A 19,088-nucleotide genomic window follows, 5' to 3' on the forward strand; every position below is an offset into this window, starting at 1 on the left:
TTCCTCGCTCTCTCTGTCTGTCTGGCTCTCTCCCTTTATATCTGTCTCCCTCTCTCCCTTTCTTTCTGTCTGTCTCTTTATTGAACTCTCCTTCTCTCTCTCCCACACACATTAATAGACAGTGTGGCCTTGGTGAATGTCCTTGACTAGACACGTTCTTCTGACACTCTGACAGCCCCATCCTCTGTGTTGCTAGTCCTCTCCTCCCACATCCTGGCTGGTTTACATCCCTTGCTGGATTATCTGTGACATTGTGGAGTCTGTCTCTGATACAGTATGTACTTTTTGTAAGGCCTCCTACACCTTGAAAAAGCTCTGATCTTATGCCACTCATTCCACCTGATGGTTTGACAGACGTTTTGCATTTACATTTCTTGATCTCATTTCATATTCTGTCTTCAATTTAGAGAATAATAATTATCTTAAATGCAAACATCAGTTACAGTCATTCAGACATACTGCAGGTTTGTCCTGGCTTTTAAAGTGGACAGACACAACCAGATGACCTAGTCACATAGCTTATACAATGAGTCTAGTTTGCAACCCAGACTTTTTCCTCTGACTCTCTGCCAAGTTATTCCACTAACGACTGACTGTTCTTTGATTTATCCCTGTGTGCTCTTCGTCTGGGCGCTGGAAAGTGCCCCGGGGTGGGCCTGTGCCATCATCGTTAATAATTAAATGTTCTGGTTGAAACGGTTGGCATGGGCCACCAAGTCGCTCTCTCTCACTCGCTGTCTGATTACATCCCTGTGAGCATTTTATCTTTTGTCAAGATAATCCATCCACCTGACAGGTGTGGCATATCAAGAAGCTGATTAAACAGCATGAGCATTACACAGGTGCACCTGTGCGGGGAACAATAAAAGGCCACTCTAAAATGTGTAGTTTTGTCACACAACACAATGCCAAAGATGTCTTAAGTTTTGAGGGAGCATGCAATTGGCATGCTGACTGTTGGAATGTCTACCAAAGCTGTTGCCAGAGAATGTTATGCTAATTTCCCTACTATAAGCGGCCACCAACATCGTTTTAGAGAATTTGGCAGTACGTCCAACCGGCCTCACAACCGCAGACCACATGTAACCACGCCAGCCCAGGACCTCCACATCCGGCTTCTTCACCTGTAGGATCGTCAGTGGGGGGAGGGGCTGAGGAGTATTTCTCTCTGTAATAAAGCCCTATTGTGTGGGGAAAACTCATTCTGATTGGCTGAGCCTGGCTCCCAAGTGGGTGGGCCTATGCCCTCCCAGGCCCACCCATGGCTGCCCATCTGCCCAGTCATTTGAAATCCATAAATTAGGAAATTATTTATTTATTTCAGTTGACTGATTTCCTTATATAAACTGTAACTTAGCCAAATCTTTGAAATTGTTGCTTGTTGCGTTTTATTTTATTTTTCAGAATAGATAGCAAGTGACAATGTCTGCACTCAGAATGACCCCATATGGCTACAGGGCTGGACAGTTAATTAGGGGAATTCCCCATCAGCACTTGTGAGTAATTCATGTCATCTGGAGGAGTTACAAGTGTGTGTGTTCTTGTGTGTTCTTGTGAGCGTGAGTGCGGGCCTGTGTCAATCTGGAGGGGTTACAGTGATAATCTCCCCCTGTAATGAGCTCATTATTCCTCTGTTCCAACCTGTTCCAAACTGAACATGTGTTCTTGTGGCCCAAACAGACAGACACATGCTAACGTACTGCTGGTAATGATGCTGCCATGGGAAAGGTCACCTTAAAAAGTCTATAGACCACCTGCAAGTGCAATGCCCATAGTCTAGTTTATCATAACGGTTGGTTGATTATTTGTTCCATCAGTTTCAATAATATTGATTGTTGATGGCTTGTTTTACCTTTTTGAGTTTTGTTAACATTTTCAGATGAAGTAAAATTATTACATTATCATGCTTCTCACACCCTCATTGTCTAAAACTCTGCACAGCATGTTCGTCATGGGACAATGTGTGTCTCAAGGCAGGCTGCAGCCTAGACTAGACTAGCACCCCTATCCATCCCAGTGGTTATAACCAGCGTGACAAACAGGTTAACTTCCTGGGCCTACAATCTCTCTTCCCTCATCTCCGTCTCTCTCCCTTCAATCTCTCCTCCCTTCAATCCTCTCTGTTCCTCACCATTATTCTACAATGTAGAAAACAGTCAAAATAAAGAAAAACCCTTGAAGGAGTAGCTGTGTCCAAACTTTTGACTGATACTGTACATTCATTTAGGAAAGAAGACACCAAGACACACATTCATGATTTCCCACAACATGAGTTTATTGTGCCACTTTTTGTAGGTTTCCTTTTTAATAGTAGTTCCCTTTACATCAAATGTCCTATAGGAGGGGAGAGGAGATACTGCACGCAAATATCAGAAAAGCACTAAGTAATACTTTCACTTGAAACTAACCGCTACGTTTGGTATGAGTTTGGAAAACGAGAGGGAGGATGCAGAGATCACGAGACAATTTTATATCACACAGCTGCAGACAGTATTAACAATCATCCAAAAGAGAGAAAGATAGAGAGAGATTACAGAGATTATAGAAAGCAAGGAGTACAATAAAGTAGTAGCGTGAGGAAAAGGTCAAGAAAGAGTGGTGTGTGTGGTCGGTCGGTCACTATAGTTTGTAGTTGAACGGCAGAATGGTCATGCTTATGGTTAAAGGTTCCTGTTGCAGAGCTGTGCAGGACAACTGGATAATTGTGTTGCCATGGAGACAGTAACTAAGTCCCTGCCTCTGGTTGGTTGACTGTAATATTTTGTCTACGTTGAGAGTTTTCACCTAACAGTGACCGTTTGTTCTGAGTAAAGGATGGTTGTATGTTCATGGCCTCCAAATAGGCATGGTCGTTTGTGGTTGATGTGTGCGGTTGGAGTTTGAACATTAGTGTTTTCTATTGTTCTGTTCATGGCTTCGCGTTACAGTTATTACTATTTGTCCTGGCTTTTAAAGTGTCTAGTTTTTTTGTCTTTCACACCTGGAACTCATACCCAAAACAGTCACTCTCCCCCGTGTTCTACTCTTCTCAAAGCCTATCTATACAGCACTTTAACTGACTCATAGCGATTTTGGCAGATGTACTGCCATATTCCATCACAAGGCATCTGACCACTTCTTTCTACAGACCTGTGGTTGGCCGAGGTTCTACACATCCCCCTTGAGTAGCTACAGGGCCATGGACTATGATGGAGTAGATTTAAAGACCTTAAAATGGCCAACATAGTCAGAGCCGCTCGTTTCACTTTTCACTCCATGCCATAATGGCGTAGCTGGATACACCCCAAAGACAACCAACTATTAATGTACCTCCCACTGGGCAAAAACTGGTTGAATCGACATTGTTTCCACAACATTTCAACAATTAAATTCAATGTGATGACGTTGAATCAACATGAAAAACTGATTGGATTTGCAAAAAGTAATCAACATAAGGGAATTTCTAATTTTTTACACTCAACTTTTAATCTAAATCTAATCACGTCAACACTTTTTGTTGATTTCATGTTGAATTCACAATAGTTTGACAACTAATCCAAATGTAAATCAAAACTAGATGTTGAACTGACGTCTGTCCCCAGTGGGGTAAGTGTCTTATATTAATTAGCACAGCCTTGCATTGTTCTTTTGGCAGTTAAGGGCAGATTTCCCCATCCTTAAAAAGAGAAAAAAGACTTGGTATATTTTACATTACTCATGCACATTTCTTTCGACCAGTCACCCTGCCACAAAGCTATATTTAATTATAGTACAGTGTTTTTAAAAAAAAATACAAAAATTCTAAGCTTAGGAAAGTATTTAGCTTCACAAGCCTGAACATATTGTGGCACATTCAAGCAGTCGCTAGGGCTCCATTTGTGGTTGACACAAAAGGCTGCAGGACGGACTGAGCAGGAGAATACAGTACATAGAGTTCTCTTGAAATCAGTACAACACAAACGTTAACAGACCATTTCTGAATCTTTCTGAATGTTACAGATATTATTTTGAAACAGTGCTTTTCAAATTAAATTGCTCAAGAAACATATTTGACATTTGGCCAACAAGTTCTACTTATTTGTAATGCACGTTTGACATTGCATTAAACAATTCTCCTGCAAGAAGGTCATTCTTTTTATACTGCATTTTATAACTTTAAAATAAATAAATAACAACTCTTAAAAACACTGAGATAAAATGTTTAAAATCATGGTGCCCATTATTAACTAATGGGCAAAACAATCAACAATATTTTGCGCAAACAGAATCACAACGAATGGATACATCTTTACTAGAATTGTTTGTTCTCAAAAAAGTCGCAATGGAATAAGACAGTTAACATGATCCACAGGCCCCTCAGTGCAGTTGAACTTTAACTTGCTCTATGTATTTCTTCATACACCGTCACTGCAGTGTCAAACGAAACTAGCTCTATACAGAGATTATCTGATAGTTGGGGACAAACTCGTTTTATTTTATTTTAAGTTTATGCTACCTTCTATTTGTCCTCAGTGCATCAATCTTTTACATTCAATTCACTTCCTAAGGCAATAACTTAAATGAGTTCTCCTCAATCCTTTGGTGTATGCAGCTGGGTTAAATCAATCTTATAAATTCGTTATTTTTATGGACAGAGATGTAATCAGTGGATTGAGACTGCTTGATGACCTATTAAACTATCACACCCAATATCTACAGTGAGGGAAAAAAGTATTTGATCCCCTGCTGATTTTGTACGTTTTCCCACTGACAAAGAAATGATCAGTCTATAATTTTAATGGTAGGTTTATTTGAACAGTGAGAGACAGAAAAACAAAACAAAAATCCAGAAAAACGCATTTCAAAAACGTTATAAATTCATTTGCATTTTAATGAGGGAAATAAGTATTTGAGCCCCTCTCAATCAGAAAGATTTCTGTCTCTCAGGTGTCTTTTATACAGGTAACGAGCTGAGATTAGGAGCACACTCTTAAAGGGAGTGCTCCTAATCTCAGTTTGTTACCTGTATAAAAGACACCTGTCCACAGAAGCAATCAATCAATCGGATTCCAAACTCTCCACCATGGCCAAGACCAAAGAGCTCTCCAAGGATGTCAGGGACAAGATTGTAGACCTACACAAGGCTGGAATGGGCTACAAGACCATCGCCAAGCAGCTTGGTGAGAAGGTAACAGTTGGTGTGATTATTCGCAAATGAAAGAAACACAAAAGAACTGTCAATCACCCTCGGCCTTGGGCTCCATGCAAGATCTCACCTCGTGGAGTTGCAATGATCATGAGAACGGTGAGGAATCAGCCCAGAACTACACGGGAGAATCTTGTCAATGAGCTCAAGGCAGCTGGGACCATAGTCACCAAGACAAGAATTGGTAACACACTACGCCGTGAAGGACTGATATCCTGCAGTGCCCGCAAGGTCCCCCTGCTCAAGAAAGCACATATACATGCCCGTCTGAAGTTTGCCAATGAACATTTGAATGATTCAGAGGACAACTGGATGAAAGTGTTGTGGTCAGATGAGACCAAAATGGAGCTCTTTGGCATCAACTCAACTCGCCGTGTTTGGAGGAGGAGGAATGCTGCCAATGACCCCAAGAACATCATCCCCACCGTCAAACATGGAGGTGGAAACAATATGCTTTGGGGGTGTTTTTCTGCTAAGGGGACAGGACAACTTCACAGCATCAAAGGGACGATGGACGGGGCCATGTACCGTCAAATCTTGGGTGAGAACCTCCTTCCCTCAGCCAGGGCATTGAAAATGGGTAGTGGATGGGTATTCCAGCATGATAATGACCCAAAACACATGGCCAAGGCAACAAAGGAGTGGCTCAAGAAGAAGCACATTAAGGTCCTGGAGTGGCCTAGCCAGTCTCCAGACCTTAATCCCATATAAAATCTGTGGAGGGAGCTGAAGGTTCGAGTTGCCAAATGTCAGCCTCGAAACCTTAATGACTTGGAGAAGATCTGAAAAGAGGAGTGGGACAAAATCCCTCCTGAGATGTGTGCAAACCCATTGGCCAACTACAAGAAACGTCTGACCTCTGGGATTGCCAACAAGGGTTTTGCCACCAAGTACTAAGTCATGTTTTGCAGAGGGGTCAAATACTTATTTCCCTCATTAAAATGCAAATCATTTTATAAAATTTTTGACATGCGTTTTTCTGGATTTTTTTGTTGTTATTCTGTCTCTCACTGTTCAAATAAACCTACCATTAAAATTATAGACTGATCATTTCTTTGTCAGTGGGCAAACGTACAAAATCAGCAGGGGATCAAATACTTTTTTCCCTCACTGTACGTTGTCAGCATGTACCAGAAGAATCTTTAACTTTTAAATTTGTAGTCCCAACCTTAAGGATAAATTAATTTCATCATATCTATTTTTTATTATTGTCAGACCTATTTTCCCCCCAGTATGAACAAGTATATTCTCATGGATTTTTCTATCTATATGTTACTTGATACATATATAATTGGTGCTCATGGGAAAGAGAGTTTTCTGAATAAATACATTTACGTCAAGAGCACCAATATATACGATGGGACCTTCTTTTCATGTTCTCCATACTGGTTTAGGTCATATATTTCATGCATACCGGATATTATTATAACATCATTCCTTATTCAAAGTGATCCACAAAGCTGATGTTAACTTGTGTGAGATAGTTTGTTTGAGTATTGTGGACAATTACATTTGCGGTTGTTATTTCAAACTCAAACATAATTGTAATGCAAGCTATGTATTTTTCATTAATGTTGGCAAAGAGCCTTTGTTTAAATTACGTGTTTACATTATTTTACTCTATGTCTACGTCATCCTCACCCCAACTCAAAGATACCACTAACAACATGATCCACTTGATCACTAGATCTCTTGATCCTTTGATCAGGAGAGTCCAGAGGGTTGTTCCAATCTAAATTACTACAACCCCTTCCCTCCATCAGTCCCCTCACTCTGAAAGTGCATCTTGGAATGTCAATAGAGTGCACACTCTAGTGAAGGGAGAAATGAAGGGAAGAAGAGAAGCATAATTTGGAACGGAACGAGGCCCAGGATCAGGTTCACAGCTCTATCTTGCAGGCGGGGAAGGACTCGTCCTGCATGACAACGGTGGAGCTGGAGGCCAGCACCATGATGTTCAGGTCCTGCTGCTTCTCATGAGTCTCCTGATACCACTCCCTCATCACCTCTGAGTCATGAGTCGGGATCAGGGTCACCTGCCAACAGGGAAAAGGGGTTAGGGTTTGCATACTATTTTTTCAAAAACTCAGAGCTTTGTTTTGTTCTGCTCTAAAAAGCAAATATATATATATATATTCTCTATGTACACTTTTTAAGTATTGTCTATTGTCTCTATGACACCTATCTATCTTTCTGATACTATGGCATTATAACACAGTTATTCCGATAAATTTTGACTGTCTCCCTGTACCTGCATGTTGTTTCCCCACATGGCTTTGCCCTCCAGTAGTGAGTCCAGGACAGCTTTGCTGGGCTCCTGGGCCGTCTGGTCATTGCCACTAACTACATAGTAGGAGGACCTGACCCATTTGAAGAACTCTGCATCCACATTCTTGGCGCTGCAGTGGTTTGGGATGTAAACCAGGTCCATGTATGTAGGAGGGCAGTTAGGTACGGGCATTGCCGCTGCTGCCTTTCCACAACCTGAACCTGAGACAGAGATGTTTGAAAATCGACGTACATCATGGATGAAAGAAATGTGAAACTATACTGAGGCAAATAGAGCTTAAACGTTAAACTTATTTTATCAGAAAACGAAGCAAAGGATCTAGACACATGGCCAATTATGAAAAGATGAGTGATGAGTACCGGGTCTTACCTGATGTGGCACTTTTCACACCCCTTGACGCAGAGGTATTGGTTGCATTTTTGGCATCTTTCCCTTCTCCTGCACTCTTTTTGGGAGAGGCTATTACTTTTGAATCCTTTACTTTTGAGAGCCCAGTCTTTCTGGCCGGAGAGGAGGACTTGGTCTTGGTGAGCTTCTTCTTCTTAGCTTTCTCAGCTCCCTCTCCCTTTGAGTCCTTGTCCTTGGTCTGGTTGTTGTCATCAGCGGGGGGCATGTCGGCCTCCGGATCTACCATGGTGACATCAGGGTGGGCTGGAGACGGAGCAGAGTCCCTGGGGGGCACGGGAGGAGGATCTGCGTGTCTGTACGTTAGGGTTCTGTCAGTGGGAAGTGTCTCAGAATCATCCTCAGAGTCTATGTTTGCATCTGCGGTAATTGAAGGGCACTCCTCAGTCCCAGGGGGAACATCCGAATCTGTCTGGGAAGGGGCAGATTCACTGATGGAGGTTGGTGGAGTCTCTTCACATTGCTTAGTGTGTAGTTTACTGCTGGGGGGTGGAGGTCCTCCATCTGACTTAGCCAGGGGCTTTTCTTCCTCCAGAGGGTTCTCCTCATTCATGAAGTACTCCAGGGGACTGGGGTTTATGAAGGAGGGGGACAGCTCTGTCTTAGGGTGTCGGTACTCACAGGAAGTCACCAAGCATAGGTCAACATCTGTTCTGGAACCAGAAGAAGGGCTCTTCTTGGAGGAGTCTGGGTCCTTGGAGCCACCTGCAGACTTCTGATAGTCAGAGAGGTTTGAGGAGAGTGGAAGGTAGGATGGGGAGGGAACCTTGGGACTGACAGGGGATTTGGAATCTCCACATTTGAAGGGATTAGTTTCTGCTCCCAGAGACATCTCTGTTTTCTGTGTGAAGCAAGAATAGGAGGATGAAGAGGGGATGGCAGGGGATTTGTCCATCTGCTGGGCTAAGACAGGGGATATTTCCCTCATCTGACAAGGTGTAGTGGTCGAGGGGGTGGATTGGGAAGCATCTGAAGGGGACACAGAGGTGGCGTGACTTGAGTCATTGTCTTTGAAGAGCATAGGCTTGTCCATAGTGGGTGGGCGCTGCTCAGCGGGTCTCAAATCATTGTCCTCTGATGGGCTGTAGTCCACCTCTGTCGGCCCATTCTCCGTGGCGCGCAAGCTGCCTGCACAAGTGTGCTCTGGAGACTGTTTGTTGAAGTCCAGGGCTAATGAGTGGTCAGGGGACTCCTGACCAAATGACATGGTTGAATGTTCCGGGGATTTGGGCTCCTGTACTGGTGTCTTTGATTTGGCCGTCTTTGGTGAGATGTCTGGGGAGATTGACATGGGCCTGGGGCTGTCCCCCTTGGGAGAGATCTCTGCCTCCTGGAATGGGGTTGGAGTCTGAACCACAGAGACAGACAAGGAGTCCTCCACCTCCGTTGATTGAGGGGAGCCGGCTTCTGCGTGGAGAGCAGGGGAAACGTCATCTGTTGTAGGCTCTGGGAATGAGCTGGTGGCCAGTGAGGTGGTGGAAGCCGAGGCGATGTGTGAAAACGTGTCCTCTGCTACAGCCTCATCAACAGGGCTGCCCGATTTATCAGACGTGGTTCCTTCTGAGATCGACATTTTACTCTCCTCTTTGAAACCTGTGAAGGGGTTTGTGGATGAGACTGAGTTACTGTCGCTAGCTCCATTTTTCCTCTCATCTTGACTCAAGTGTATTGTTAACATTTGATCTAAATCAAAGTGTGTCTTTCCTCTTACTGGTGGTGGGCTCTTCATTGGGGAGAGCACCTTCTCTACAGATGAGGTGTGGTCTGGAATTGGGTCATCCACGGGGCTGACCCTGATGGAATCCTCTTTGTCACCCGTAACCTCTACGATTACAGGACCATGGTCATTTGCAGGTGGTAAAGAGCCAGACTTCTCATCCACAGGAGACTGAAAGTAAGGTGTGTGACCGGAGGAATGAGGTGAGGTGGTTCCTTCCAATGTCTTGTCATCTGGGCTGGTGGAAGACCCTGCTGCTGCCTTTGATGATCCTGAAAGCGTTGTGCACAGTTCAATTGGTACAGCGAATCCAGAGGGGTATGAGTCAAAGGTTCCTTTGGGAGCTGAAGGGGAGCGTATGAGAGGAGAAGTAGTGGAGAGTGCAGAGCTGAGTCTTGCTGAATCAAGACCAAATTTGTCTGACTTGAATCCTTCCTCTTTATCCTCTTCCAGTGACGATGGTGGAGATATTGTGGACGCAGAAGCGTGGTAGTCCCTGCCTTCAGTGGCATTACTCTTTGAATGGTCTGACTCTGGGCCGTCGTGTAGCGGAGACAGCCTCTTCCTCTCAAAGTCTCCTAATGTGGTTCCTCCAAACCTGGCAAGGTCCTGAGAGGGAGAATCCTCTGTCTCATCGTTAGTGGTTTCGTCACTCATAATGTCCCTTGGAGTGGACATTTCATCCATTGGAGTAGGCACACTGGAGATCTCAATAGTTGACTGGGTATGGCCAGATGTAGCAGTGTATGCCTCGTCTCGGTTCTCATCATCTGAGGCTACTTCGTCGTCGGAGCCGGCTGGAAGGGTCTCATCATGAATAGATGCAGCCGGAGACAGAGGCTCAGATGTTATGTGCGGGTGTATCACAGACAGCCCCAGCTTCTGTACTTCTGTTTCATTTCTGTTATGATCTCTTACATATTGGTCTGCATCCGCACCCTCGTCCTCAGAGTCCTTGTCTTCACTATCCTCAGCATGTATATGCTTCTCCATTTCCCTTCTCATTGGCTCATGGACCTCTTCTGTCTCTCCCTTCTTTTCATAATCTAGCCCAGTTCCCTCATCTTCAAACTTCTCACTGCTGCTGCCACTCAACTTGCCTTTATGCTCCTGTTCCTCTGGGGTCTCCCTGCTTTCTCCTTCATGCTCAGTGGTTGTGATCCCCTCATCCAGAGACTCTTCTGCTTCAGGAGACTCCTTAGAGTGCAGGAGGGCCTCTCTATGGACCACCACCGGCTCTTCCTCCTGAACGATCTCCTCTTCTTTAAGCTCCTCAAAGTCCTTGGTGAGGTCCTCTGGAGAAGACATCATGGCTCTTTCTGTCTCAAGGACCTCCGCAGCACAAGTGGCAGCGGCTACCACTCCTGCTGTGACAGCTGCAGCTCCTGCAGCAGCAGATTTAGCATCCATGGCTTTGGTGTCCTTCTTGGTGACTTTTGGCTTTCCCTTGGACTTAAAAGGGCTTCCAAAGTCTTTCTTTGTAGTGTCATCTTTTTTCAGAGATTTTGGTTTTGGTGCAAGTTTTTTCCCTTCACCTAATGCAGATGAAGCATTTTTTACATCCTTGGATGGCTTCTTTATGTCTTTCTTTAGATCTTCTTTCTTTTGCTCCTTTTTCTCTTCCTTCCTTACCTTCATTGGGGAATCTCTCCTGAAATCTTTGTCTTTCTTTAAAATGTCTTTCTTTACCTCTTCTTTGTTTACCTTCTGTTCCTTTTTGGGTGTTTCTTCCTTCTGTTCCTTTTTGGGTGTTTCCTCCTTTTTAGATGTTAGCTTCTCATCTTCCTTCGCTACTTCTTTCTTTACCTCCTTTTCATCATTCTTCTTTTCTACAGACTTCCTGGGTTCTTTCTTGATAATCTTCTCCTTAAGAGCTTTTGTTTTAATTTCAGGCTTCTTCTTTTCTGGAGTTTCAGGTGCCGGCTCTGCTTTAGCCTTCACTTCTTTTTCCGGTGCCTTCGCTTTTTCCTTTTTCACCAAAGGTTTATCTTTTTTCTCAAATTTTGGGGTCTTTTCTCGAGCTGATTCTGCGTCTGTCTTTGCCTTCTCTGGAGCTTCCTCCTTTGACTCCTTTTTGAAACTTTTGCTTGGTGATGGCCTTGAGACTGACTTCAGACTCTCCTTGCTGTCCGTTTTATGTTTCAACTTTGCCTGCTTCAAGGCTGGAGCCAAGTTAGAAGATAGCTCTTTCTGAGTGACAACTGGTTGCTTCAAAAAGTCCAAGTGTTTTAGTTTTTCCAAACCTTCAAGAATGTGATACTGAGTGGCATTTCCAGGGAAAAGAACTCGCACTATCTTCTCTGAAGGGTTTGATGGGTGCCACACGATCAATGAAGATATTGAGGTCATGTAAGAGATTGGGAGCTCTGATTCTTTTCCATTGGGCAGAAGAACAGAGGCTTTGTCTTTCTCACTACCTGTCCACTGCTTCATAAAGTGCTGCAGGTCCTTGCTGGTCTTTGATGGGTTAAGCACATACATCTCAAGCTTCCCCACGCCCATCTTCTGAAACAGAATGATGGGTTCGATAGTGTTCCCGACCGGCCTCTGCAGAGGCTCGGGCCTCAGATTCAGCTTGCTCAGGTAATGGAGAGTTTGTGCCACCTCTTCAATGTTTCTCCTCACCCTGAAGTTGGTTTCAGCAGGCTTCTCTAGATTCTCAGGGATGTTCAAGAACACAACCCCAATGTCTGGGGATATGAGGTTCTTCACCCAGTCGCCGGTACCTTGGGATCCATGGGACTGCTCTTCCTCCAGCTCAGCCATCTTCCTCTGGAGCATGCTGTTGATGCCAGGCAGGTTGTCATCCCCGATGTGGGTCAGGAGGATGGAGTCTACCCGGTCTAGGTGTCTCACCAGCTTCCAGAAGCAGGACTTACGGTCAGAGCCCCCGTTGATAAGCATGTTGAACCCGTTCACCGCAAAGAGGGCCGAGTCGCCGCGGCCGCCGGGGAAAATGTAGCAGCATGGTTTTGAGAGCTTCAGGAAACCACCAGAGGTTGGTGGCTCCAACATGTCAAATGGCGATGGGATTTCTACTGACTCCGACAGGTATTCTGTGAACTCTGAGAGACCTTCCATCTCTGGGAGTATCAAGGGTGAGTTGAGCTTCATGTTGATGAAATCTTGTAGGTTGTGTTTATCCAGGTTTGAATTTTTCCAGTCGCCTTGCTCAGGGCAGTAGAGGGTTAGGCTTGCTTTGTTTGCTGGGTGAATAGTGATGAGCAATTCACCAATCTGGGGAAGAGAGAGATATTTGGAGACTTGAGATAAAAATCATGACTGTTTGATCAAACAGAATATATTTATTAACACAATTATGACAGATAACAGATGACAAATGTATTGTATTGTATCTGATGTATTGATGAGAGTTGCTCATTGATAGGTCAGTAAACTTCAGCAGATTAAGAATAGTATTACAAACTTTACAATTATAATTGTATAGTAATTGTTTAGCAAACAATTTGCTCAATTTGACTCACCTCGGGGTCTGTGAATATATCTATGAAGTTGAAGAAAGAGAATGAGCCGGACTGCAGAATCAGCTCTCCTGTGTTTTCAAAGCATTGTCCTGAAAGCACCAGCAGCTTGTGTCTGGCTGTGTCTGAGATCATTTGACAAACCTAGGCAGAAAAAAGGTATCAACCATGTCAGAATAACATGTTTCATTGGAGTTTCAGTGCAATTGTGACATGAATCTCTTTTTCAATCATAGTTTATGCTACTGCCAAAAACAGGAATAAATACAAGAAGGCCCAGAGTCAAACTAGCAAAAGGACAATATAGGAAAAAGGTGGAATCATATTACAGAGGCTCCGACACCCGAAGCATGTGGCAGGGGCTACAATCCATTACGGATTGCAAGGAAGACCCAACCGTGATCTGCCCAACAAAGCCTTTCTACCAGACAAACTAAATGCATTTAAATTTGACAACAACAATGTTGACCCGGGCTACCGCCGACCCAGAGGATTGTGTGATCTCGCTCTCCGAGGTTGACGTGAGAAGGGTCTTTAAAATCAGGTCAACACCCGCAAGGCCGCGGGCCCCGACAGTATTCCAGGGCGCATTCCCAGAGCATGCGCAAAACAGCTGGCAGGCATATTCATGGTAATTTTCAACCTCTCCTTGTCCTAGTCTGTAATCCCCACGTTTTAAGATGGCCACAATAATTCCTGTTCCTAAGAACTCTAAGGCTTCATGCCACAATGAATACCATCCTGTAGCACTCACTTCTGTAATCAAGTGCTTTGAGAGGCTGGTTATGGCACACATTAACTCCTCCATTCCAGCCACCCTAGACCCACTCCAATTTGCATACCGCCACAACAGATCCATAGACGGCACAATCTCAAATGCTCTCCACACTGCCCTCACCCATTTAGATAAGAGGAATACATACCTATGTGAGAATGCTGTTCATTGACTACAGCTCAGCGTTCAACACCATTGTCCCTTCCAAGCTCGTCACCAAGCTTTGGACTCTGGGTCTAAACACCTCCCTCTGCAACTGGATCCTGGACTTCCTGATGGGCTGACCCCAGGTGGTGAGGGTAGGCAACATCAACTCCGCCACGTTGACCCTTAGCACAGGGCCCCCCACTGTTCACCCACAACTGTGTGGCCACGCACGACTCCAAAACCATTATCAAGTTCGTATGACGACATGAAGGTGGTAGGCCTGATCACCGGCAACGATGAGTTAGCCTACAGGGAGGAGGTCAGTGACCTTGCAGTGTGGTGCCGGAGCAACAACCTCTCCCTCAACGTCAGCAAGACCAAGGAGCTGACCGTGGACTACAGGAAACGGGGGGGGGGGGGGCGAGCATGCCCCCATCCACATTGAAGGGGCGGCAGTGGAGCAGGTAGACAGCTTCAAGTTCCTCGATGTCCAAATCACTTAAGACTTAAAATGGTCAAAACACACACACATGTTCATGAAGAAGACTTGAAAAAGTTTGGCATGGGCCCTCAAATCCTGAAAAGTTTCTACAGCTGTACATTGAGAGTATATTGACTGGTTGAATCACCGCTTGGTATGGCAATAGCACCGCCCTCGATCGCATGGTGCTACAGAGCGTTGTGCGGAAAGCCTAGTACATCACTGGGGCTGAGCTCTCTGCCATCCAGGACCTCTATATCAGGTGGTGTGAAAAGAAGGCCCGGAAAATCGTCAAAGACTCCAACCACAAGCCATAGACTATTTTCTCTGCTGCTGCATGGCAAGAGGTACCAGTGCATCAAGTCTGACACCAACAGTTTCTTGAACAGCTTCTATCCCCAAGCAATACGACTGATAAATAGCTAACAAAATAGCTACATGGACTGAGTTTACCTTGTATCTTTATTGACCTTTTATCTTTGCACTGTCTCTCTACACACTCACAGGGTCCTACACACACACAGTCACTCCAACACACACACAAACACTCCATAATTTGTTCACTCACACATAATATGCACATACATTTATACTTACTCAACACACCCACACACATACTCACATACAAGCTGCTGCTACTCTGTTTATCTTATATCCTGTTGCCTAGTCCCATTGCCCCAATAAATATCTACCTCCTTCACTCCAGTATCCCTGTACATGTAAACTTACTTACTTACTTACTTACTTTATTGTGTATTTCATATTTCCTATTCATATTCTCTTGTGTTTTTATCTAGCAATACATTGTTATTGGTTATTGCATTGTTGGGTTTTGAGTTTGCAAAAAAGGCATTTCCCTGTACTTGTGACATTACAACTTGAAACTTATGCTCAGAGACAATACTTATGCTTGGAAAATACTGTTAGCTTTAAAAAACAAACAGACATGAGAAAGTCAGATGCAATGGAAAATGAAAAGGGGTTGTATGACTATCCCTCAAGTGTCATGTTGTACTGTATGTGAAGTAGTCTGTGTGTAATCCTTATAGTCCATTTCAAAGTGAATTTGTCATGTCAATGCCCACTCGATGCCCAAGTCTTCACAGGATTGCAACTTTCACTGGGGATGGGGACGGACGGACGGACGGATGGACAGACGGGGGGGGGGGGGGGGGCGGACGGACGGACAGGACCCCCCACATTCTGAAATTGCATTTTTGTCCTCCTCAGTTTTATCATTGGAATGTGATACAAAACAAGGCAGCGGTGGGGTAGGCTGTTTTGGGTGTTTATCCGACTGGATTTAGGACCACTCTGACGCCACAGAGCGGGCTGATGGACTGTGTGAAGGCAAATCTTCTGGAAGGCTGGCTGGACCAGCACGGGAGAGTTGAGCATAGTTCAGTGTACACGCTGCGCTCGGTCACCGGCTTGTAAAAGGAATAGAAACTGGCTACTCTTTAGTTGACTGATGTAGCTGGCAAGGTAACTGCTGTTTAACTTAACAGAAAAAAACTAAACTAGTGTTTATTCGCAGTGCTGAGCTAGTATTGTAACCCGCATGTAACGTTAGCTAATGTTTCATACCCTCTCGACTGAGGTGAATGAATAAGCTATGCTAGTGAGTAGCTATCACAGCCAGGTCAACTCTAGCCTCTAGTTGCTATCTAACAGCAGATGTTTGTATGGACATGTTGTGTAGCCTTTGTTTTGTCACGTTTCAGAAGTTTTTTATTTGATTTTTTTTATTTCACCTTTATTTAACCAGGTAGGCGAGTTGAGAACAAGTTCTCATTTCCAACTGCGACCTGGCCAAGATAAAGCATAGCAGTTCGACATATACAACAACACAGAGTTACACATGGACTAAACAAAAACATACAGTCAGTAATACAGTAGAAAAAAAGAAAACAAAAATAAAATAAAAAGTGAGTGAAAATACAGAAAATACAGTGAGTTCAAATGAGGTAGGATAAGGGAGTTAAGGCAATAAACAGGCCATGGTTGCATAGTAATTACAATATAGCAATTAAACACTGGAATGGTCAATGTGCAGAAGATGAATGTGCAAGTAGAGATACTGGGGTGCAAAGGAGCAAGATAAATAAATAAATACAGTATGGGGATGAGGTAGTTGGATGGGCTGTTTACATATTGGCTATGTACAGGTGCAGTGATCTGTGAGCTGCTCTGACAGCTGGTGCTTAAAGATAGTGAGGGAGATATGAGTCTTCAGCTTCAGTGATTTTTGCAGTTTGTTCCAGTCATTGGCAGCAGAGAACTGGAAGGAAAGGCGGCCAAAGGATGAAGTGGCTTTGGGGGTGACCAGTGAGAAATACCTGCTGGAGCGCATGCTACGAGCGGGTGCTGCTATGGTGACCAGTGAGCTGAGGTAAGGCGGGGCTTTACCTAGCAGAGACTTGTAGATGACCTGGAGCCAGTGGGTTTGGCGACGAGAGTGGAGCGAGGGCCAGCCAACAAGAGAGTACAGGTCGCAGTGATGGGGAGTATATGGGGCTTTGGTGACAAAACGGATGGCACTGTGATAGACTGCATCCAATTTGTTGAGTAGAGTGTTGGAGGCTATTTTGTAAATGACATCGCCAAAGTCGAGGATCGGTAGGATGGTCAGTTTTATGAGGGTATGTTTGGCAGCATGAGTGAAGGATGCTTTGTTGCGAAATAGGAAGCCGAATCTAGATTTCATTTTGGATTGGAGATGCTTAATGTGAGTCTGGAAGGAGAGTTTTCAGTCTAACCAGACACCTGGTATTTGTAGTTATCCACATATTCTAAGTCAGTGCCGTCCAGAGTAGTGATGCTGGACGGGCGGGCAGGTGCGGGCTGTGATCGGTTGAAGAGCATGCATTTAGTTTTACTTGCATTTAAGAGCAGTTGGAGGCCACAGAAGGAGAGTTGTATGGCATTGAAGCTCGTCTGGAGGTTAGTTAACACAGTGTCCAACGAAGGGCCAGAAGTTTGCAGAATGGTGTCGTCTGTGTAGAGGTGGATCAGAGAATCACCAGCAGCAAGAGCGACATCATTGATGTATACAGGGAAGAGAGTCGGCCCGAGAATTGAACCATGTGGCACCCACATAGAGACTGCCAGAGGTCCGGACAACAGGCCCTCTAATTTGACACAGTGAACTCTATCAGAGAAGTAGTTGGTAAACCAGGCGAGACAATCATTTGAGAAACCAAGGCTGTTGAGTCTGCCAATAAGAATGTGGTGATTGACAGAGTCGAAAGCCTTGGCCAGGTCGATGAATACGGCTGCACAGTAATGTCTCTTATCGATGGCAGTTATGATATTATTTAGGACCTTAAGTGTGGCTGAGGTGCACCCATGACCAGCTCTGAAACCAGATTGCATAGCGGAGAAGGTACGGTGGGATTCGAAATGGTTGGTAATCTGTTTGTTAACTTGGCTTTCGAAGACCTTAGAAAGGCAGGGTAGAATAGATATAGGTCTGTAGCAGTTTGGGTCTAGAGTGTCTCCCCCTTTGAAGAGGGGAATGACCATGGCAGCTTTTCAATCTTTGGGAATCTCAGACGATACAAAAGAGGTTGAATAGGCTAGTGATAGGGGTTGCAACATTTTTGGCAGATAATTTTAGAAAGAGAGGGTCCAGATTGTCTAGCCCGGCTGATTTGTAGGGGTCCAGATTTTGCAGCTCTTTCAGAACATCAGCTGTCTGGATTTGGGTGAAGGAGAAATCGGGGAGGCTTGGGCGAGTTGCTGTGGGGAGGGCAGGGCTGTTGACCGGGGTAGGGGTAGCCAAGTGGAAAGCATGGCCAGCCGTAGAAAAATGCTTATTGAAATTCTCAATTATAGTGGATTTATCGGTGGTGACAGTGTTTCCTAGCCTCAGTGCAGTGGGCAGCTGGGAGGAGGTGCTCTTATTCTCCATGGCCTTTACAGTGTCCCAGAACTTTTTTGAGTTTGTGCTACAGGATGCAAATTTCTGCTTGAAAAATCTAGCCTTAGCTTTCCTAACTGCCTGTGTATATTGGTTCCTAACTTCCCTGAAAAGTTGCATATCACGGGGGTTATTCGATGCCAATACAGAATGTCACAGGATGTTTTTGCGCTGGTCAAGGGCAGTCAGGTCTGGAGAGAACCAAGGCTATATCTGTTCCTGGTTTTACATTTTTTTAACGGGGCATGCTAATTTAAGATGGTGAGGAAGGCACTTTTAAAGAATGACCAGGCATCCTCTACTGACGGGATGAGGTCAATATCCTTCCAGCATACCCGGGCCAGGTCGATTAGGAAGGCCTGCTCGCTGAAGTGTTTTAGGGAGCGTTTGACAGTGATGAGGGTTGGTCGTTTGACCGCGGACCCATTACGGATGCAGGCAATGAGGCAGTGATTGCTGAGATCTTGGTTTAAAACAGCAGAGGTGTATTTGGAGGGCAAGTTGGTTAGGATGATATCTATGAGGGTGTCCGTGTTAATAGATTTGGGGTTGTACCTGGTAGGTTCATTGATAATTTGTGTGAGATTGAGGGCATCAAGCTTTGATTGTATGATGGCCGGGGTGTTAAGCATGTCCCAGTTTAGGTCACCTAGCAGCACGAGCTCTGAAGATAGATGGGGGGGCAATCAGTTAACCTGTTAGGGC

General features: G+C 44.7%; 1 protein-coding gene across 1 annotated transcript in view; it reads right to left on the reverse strand.

The window, feature by feature from the left end:
• Nucleotides 1-6,227: 6,227 nt before the first annotated feature.
• Nucleotides 6,228-19,088, reverse strand: part of LOC115203854 (microtubule-associated protein 1B) — a 57,110-nt gene continuing 44,249 nt past the window's right edge. Inside the window, exons 4-7 of the mRNA XM_029768902.1 lie at nt 13,062-13,202; nt 7,824-12,813; nt 7,416-7,654; nt 6,228-7,200 (exon numbers count right to left, since the gene is read on the reverse strand). Coding sequence (XP_029624762.1) covers nt 7,045-7,200; nt 7,416-7,654; nt 7,824-12,813; nt 13,062-13,202 — 5,526 coding nt within the window. The 3' untranslated portion in view covers nt 6,228-7,044. The remainder of the gene's footprint in view (nt 7,201-7,415; nt 7,655-7,823; nt 12,814-13,061; nt 13,203-19,088) is intronic.

The sequence above is a fragment of the Salmo trutta genome, chromosome 12 (assembly GCF_901001165.1).
Source record: "Salmo trutta chromosome 12, fSalTru1.1, whole genome shotgun sequence".
NCBI classification, from domain to species: domain Eukaryota; kingdom Metazoa; phylum Chordata; class Actinopteri; order Salmoniformes; family Salmonidae; genus Salmo; species Salmo trutta.